At 46.6% G+C, this 6,494-nt stretch overlaps 1 protein-coding gene across 1 annotated transcript in view; it reads right to left on the reverse strand.

The window, feature by feature from the left end:
• Window positions 1-389: 389 nt before the first annotated feature.
• The window catches only part of tfr2 (transferrin receptor 2), a 9,355-nt gene continuing 3,250 nt past the window's right edge, over window positions 390-6,494 (reverse strand). Inside the window, exons 11-18 of the mRNA XM_084712017.1 lie at window positions 5,472-5,554; window positions 5,271-5,334; window positions 5,111-5,178; window positions 4,556-4,626; window positions 3,800-3,884; window positions 2,974-3,198; window positions 2,407-2,547; window positions 390-883 (exon numbers count right to left, since the gene is read on the reverse strand). Of these exons, the coding sequence (XP_084568143.1) occupies window positions 629-883; window positions 2,407-2,547; window positions 2,974-3,198; window positions 3,800-3,884; window positions 4,556-4,626; window positions 5,111-5,178; window positions 5,271-5,334; window positions 5,472-5,554 (992 nt within the window). The 3' untranslated portion in view covers window positions 390-628. The remainder of the gene's footprint in view (window positions 884-2,406; window positions 2,548-2,973; window positions 3,199-3,799; window positions 3,885-4,555; window positions 4,627-5,110; window positions 5,179-5,270; window positions 5,335-5,471; window positions 5,555-6,494) is intronic.

Raw genomic sequence — 6,494 nt, forward strand, 5'->3', positions numbered from 1 at the left:
ACATAAACTTTCAAATCTTTCTTTTAAAGTTGTTTTAGTACATAACAGAAGATGAAACACACTTCAGACTGAACTTTTATAAATTTAATTACAACTAAAATCAACTCAGAACAAAACGTCATCATCAACAGTCTGACTGGACGTTCATCTGAGGTGTAACGGCGTCCTCCGTCCACTGTGAGGCGCTGCACGACTGTATTTCTGGGACATTCTCAGGTGCAGCAGACGGTGCTGAGAGGTGGACCTCATTTCCCATGATGCATTTCAAACTCTAACAGGAAGTAGTGTTTTGTTATTTAATGTTCAGAATGTAAATGTTACTTTTTGATTTTTGTCGGTGCAGGTTTGTAGTTTGACTCTTTGTTTGTTTGTTTGTTTCACCTGATAAACACCTGAACAACAAACATCTGACAGCTGATCTGTGACGACGTGATGAATCACATCGAACCACTTCTACCACAACTACACAACACACACATACTTATACACACTGTACCGTCAGTGTGTATAAGTATGTGTGTGTTGTGTACCGTCAGTGTGTATAAGTATGTGTGTCGTGTACCGTCAGTGTGTATAAGTATGTGTGTCGTGTACCATCAGTGTGTATAAGTATGTGTGTTGTGTACCATCAGTGTGTATAAGTATGTGTGTTGTGTACTCTCCACACGTCTCCGTTGAGGGCGTTGGCGGCGCCCTGCAGCGTCCAGGTGAAGAAGGCGAGCTGCCGTCTGAAGTGTTTCTCATCGAAGCGTTCGGGGTCAGAGGTCAGCAGGGACAGGTGCTCAGTGAGCGCGCTCAGAGTGTGCTCGCCACGACCGTGGATCACATGACGGAACGGCGTCTCCACCGCCGACACGTACTGAGACAGGAAGTAGTACTCCACCTGGATGACACACACAGGAAGTAGTTTTATTACTAAACTGCAGTACTTGTACCCTCATGATGCGGGTGTTGTAGAAGCGTGCAGTAGTGTTTGCAGTAGTATTTGCAGTACTCGTACCCTCATGATGCGGGTGTTGTAGAAGCGTGCAGTAGTGTTTGCAGTAGTGTTTGCAGTAGTGTTTGCAGTAGTGTTTGCAGTACTCGTACCCTCATGATGCGGGTGTTGTAGAAGCGTGCAGTAGTGTTTGCAGTAGTGTTTGCAGTACTTGTACCCTCATGATGCAGGTGTTGTAGAAGCGTGCAGTAGTGTTTGCAGTAGTATTTGCAGTACTCGTACCCTCATGATGCGGGTGTTGTAGAAGCGTGCAGTAGTGTTTGCAGTAATATTTGCAGTACTCGTACCCTCATGATGCGGGTGTTGTAGAAGCGTGCAGTAGTGTTTGCAGTACTCGTACCCTCATGATGCGGGTGTTGTAGAAGCGTGCAGTATTGTTTGCAGTACTCGTACCCTCATGATGCGGGTGTTGTAGAAACGTGCAGTAGTGTTTGCAGTACTCGTACCCTCATGATGCGGGTGTTGTAGAAGCGTGCAGTAGTGTTTGCAGTATTCGTACCCTCATGATGCGGGTGTTGTAGAAGCGTGCAGTAGTGTTTGCAGTAATGTTTGCAGTACTCGTACCCTCATGATGCGGGTGTTGTAGAAGCGTGCAGTAGTGTTTGCAGTAGTGTTTGCAGTACTCGTACCCTCATGATGCGGGTGTTGTAGAAGCGTGCAGTAGTGTTTGCAGTATTGTTTGCAGTATTCGTACCCTCATGATGCGGGTGTTGTAGAAGCGTGCAGTAGTGTTTGCAGTAATGTTTGCAGTACTCGTACCCTCATGATGCGGGTGTTGTAGAAGCGTGCAGTAGTGTTTGCAGTAGTGTTTGCAGTACTCGTACCCTCATGATGCGGGTGTTGTAGAAGCGTGCAGTAGTGTTTGCAGTAGTGTTTGCAGTATTCGTACCTTCATGATGCGGGTGTTGTAGAAGCGTGCAGTAGTGTTTGCAGTAGTGTTTGCAGTATTCGTACCCTCATGATGCGGGTGTTGTAGAAGCGTGCAGTAGTGTTTGCAGTAGTGTTTGCAGTATTCGTACCCTCATGATGCGGGTGTTGTAGAAGCGTGCAGTAGTGTTTGCAGTAGTGTTTGCAGTATTCGTACCCTCATGATGCGGGTGTTGTAGAAGCGTGCAGTAGTGTTTGCAGTAGTGTTTGCAGTACTCGTACCCTCATGATGCGGGTGTTGTAGAAGCGTGCAGTAGTGTTTGCAGTAGTGTTTGCAGTACTCGTACCTTCATGATGCGGGTGTTGTAGAAGCGTGCAGTAGTGTTTGCAGTAGTGTTTGCAGTATTCGTACCCTCATGATGCGGGTGTTGTAGAAGCGTGCAGTAGTGTTTGCAGTAGTGTTTGCAGTATTCGTACCCTCATGATGCGGGTGTTGTAGAAGCGTGCAGTAGTGTTTGCAGTAGTGTTTGCAGTACTCGTACCTTCATGATGCGGGTGTTGTAGAAGCGTGCGGTCGTCGGGTCGTGCAGGTCGCTGTAGTCGATCGCTCTCTGCAGCGTCTCGGCTGCTCGGCTGTAATCTCCTCTGGCGCTGAAAACCCACTGAGGAGACAAACCTCTGGACTGAAGACAGACAGAAAGAGACAGACGGATAAATTCTGTCTTCAGCTTGTTGAATTTGAGAAAAATCTAAATATTCCTAAAATATGAAAGAATATTGTCTCGATATGATGAAATAACTTTTAAAGTGAAGTTACAGACCACAGTGACTTAGATCAGCTAACATTATACAGAAGACAGAACTGTGGTCACATGACTTCAGCATCACCACCAATCAGTGACGAGTGTTCAGTGTGATGATGTTTAATCTCCATGACAACCTCTGTGGTTTCATTTAGCCACTTGTTAGCAACAGGATTTTTAAAGAGACATAAACACTTCTGAATTCAGGGGGTGAATTTACTGATGTATTACATGTCTTAGAACATGTCTGTGGAACCAGTCTGTAGAACCAGTCTGTAGAAGCACAGGTGAGGTTAGAGAACGTACCTGCAGCTCAGCAGAGTGTTTGTTGAGCTGAGCGCTGAACTGCAGCACTGTCTGGGCGTAGGAAGTGATGCGTAGCGGCAGGATGTGGTCGTGGGCCAATCGCAGCACCATCTCCCCCACCAGCTCCCCTAAGCTCCGCCCTGTGACCCCCAGACGACCCCCCAGCACTTCCTGCAGGCGGGAGACGCTGTCCAGCGGCGTGTTGATGAACGGGTACGGTCGCTCCTGAACCAGACAGACAGACATGATGATGATGATGATGATGATGATGATGATGATGATGATGATGATGATGATGATCTACCGACTTGATAAAGGTGATAAAGAGAACGCACAGACTGTGGGTCGACACCAACAGACAGACTGAGGAGAACGTTCTCGTCTGAACTCAATGAACACCTCATGTTTTTCTACTCTACGTCTTGTGACTCTGTGACTCCACACTGCTGACAGTCAGAGCAGGATCACACCGTCACCATGACACAGGATAACATGACATAATGGATGACATAAAGTAACATAATGGATGACACAACATGACATAATGGATGACATGAAGTGACATAATGGATGACATGAAGTGACATAATGGATGACATAACATGACATAATGGATGACACAACATGACATAATGGATGACATGAAGTGACATAATGGATGACATGAAGTGACATAATGGATGACATAACATGACATAATGGATGACAAAACATGACATAATGGATGACATGAAGTGACATAATGGATGACATGAAGTGACATAATGGATGACATGAAGTGACATAAGCAGACTCAGCAGCAGTGTGTAGAGAACATAAAGTTTACCTCAGTGAATCTGAGTTCCATAGCTGGAACTCCAGCGAACGCTGTGAAACTGAACGCTCCGCTGTTCAGATACAACGGCTTCATACTGAGGAGAGAACAACCATCAGTCCACAGGAACATACGACACGTTCTCTGTTCTACTGAGGAGAGAACAACCATCAGTCCACAGGAACATACAACATGTTCTCTGTTCTACTGAGGAGAGAACAACCATCAGTCCTACAGGAACATACGACACGTTCTCTGTCCTACTGAGGAGAGAACAACCATCAGTCCTACAGGAACATACGACACGTTCTCTGTCCTACTGAGGAGAGAACAACCATCAGTCCTACAGGAACATACGACACGTTCTCTGTTCTACTGAGGAGAGAACAACCATCAGTCCTACAGGAACATACGACACGTTCTCTGTTCTACTGAGGAGAGAACAACCATCAGTCCTACAGGAACATACGACACGTTCTCTGTTCTACTGCACTCTCTGACTTTACAGACCTCTGAGAACATTATTTACATTAACATGTCATGCTGGTGTGTGTGTGTCTGTGTGTGTGTGTGTGTGTCTGTGTGTGTGTGTGTGTGTGTGTGTGTGTGTGTTTGGTGTGTGTGTGTGTGTGTGTGTGTGTGTGTGTGTGTGTGTTTGGTGTGTGTGTGTGTGTCTGTGTGTGTGTGTGTGTGTGTGTGTGTGTGTGTTTGGTGTGTGTGTGTGTGTGTGTGTGTGTGTGTGTGTGTGTGTGTGTGTGTGTGACTCACATCCTCCAGCTGCCTCCCTCTCTCTCTGCGTGACTGTAGATGGTCTGACCTGCATGTTTAGGATGTTCCACCTCACACACACACACACACACACACACACACACACACACACACATACACACACACACACACACACACACAGAACATCAGGATCAAACACAACATGACTTCATGTCAAACAAAGATGGCCGCCGCGTCTCCTCTTCCTGCGACTGTACAACAGTGAGTCCAAAATATCTCTGATCTGAGCACCACCATCTTGTTCTGGTGATGTCATTTGGTACCAGAGTCTGGATCAGGATTGGAGCTGCAGTATTGAGGCCCCGCCCACACAGGTGACCAATGTAAAGAAATTAAAACCAACTGATGAAAAAAGTGAAAACCTGAACAATCATCAATGTGATCAGAATGACAGAACATGTTTTAATTTGGCTCCTGTCCCATCTGGTAGCATGGAGGGGGCGGGGCTTGTGAGCCAGTGATCAGGGGTCCGTCCATGGTTATATTTCACACTGACCTCAGCATGTGTCAGGTTATTATCGGTCACATGTTCACCTGTTTGATGGCGGCGTCCAGCAGGTCAACCAGCAGAGGACTGGAGTAGGCAGACAGGACATCATCACCTGCAGACAGACAGTTGTTTATTTCATCTCTTTTAGCTGATTGGCCAACATGTTACAGAAGCTCTCCTGTGATTGGCTGACAGCTGTGTTACCCATGACGGCCTGGTCCAGACTGAAGTAGGCCACAGCCTTCAGGTGCAGCATGGACAGGTAACCCTGGCAAACAGAGGGCAGAAGGTTAGACTGTGTTACTATGGCAACCACAAGGGCAGAGGTCAGTGAGAGACAGACTGAGCAGAGAGTTCTTCTTCTGTGGTTCTGATGTGTGTTTTCTGCTCTCTGATTGGACCAACCTCCAGCCACTCAGTCGCTCCAACGTTCCCAAAATCTCCTGCGTCCCAACTGACGAACAGCAAACTCCGTCTGGGACTGAACCCTGAACACACACACACACACACACACACACATACACACACACACACACACACACACATACACACACACACACACAGACACATACACACACACACACACACACACACACACACACACACACACACACACATACAGACACACACACACACACACACACACACACACACACACACATACAGACACACACACACACACACACACACACAGACACACACACACATACAGACACACACACACACACACACACACACACACACACACACACACACATACAGACACACACAGACACACACACACACACACACACACACACAGACACACACACACAGACACACACACACACACACACACACACACACACACAGACACACACACACACACACACACACACACACACACACACATACAGACACACACACACACACACACACACACACACACAGACACACACACACACACACACACACATACAGACACACACACACACACACACACACACACACACAGACACACACACACAGACACACACACACACACACACACACACATACAGACACACACACACAGACACACACACACACACACACAGACACACACACACAGACACACACACACAGACACACACACACAGACACACACACACACACACACACACACATACAGACACACACACACACACACACACACACACACACAGACACACACACACACACACACACAGACACACACACACACACACACAGGTGTCAGTCCTTGGATCCATATTATTTCCTCTATCTGAGTTTACCTGTTGACACCTGATTATCAGTTGTGTGTTTAACGTTGTTACACTGATGATCTAAACTTTATTTATCTTTCAGACAGATTTAATCTCAGATTTAACTAGTCTGCACAAACATCTGACTGAGTTTACATCTGGACGTCCCAGAATTTGATTAAAG

The sequence above is a fragment of the Lutjanus erythropterus genome, chromosome 23 (genome assembly GCF_056507025.1).
Source record: "Lutjanus erythropterus isolate fLutEry1 chromosome 23, fLutEry1.hap2, whole genome shotgun sequence".
NCBI lineage: Eukaryota > Metazoa > Chordata > Actinopteri > Lutjaniformes > Lutjanidae > Lutjanus > Lutjanus erythropterus.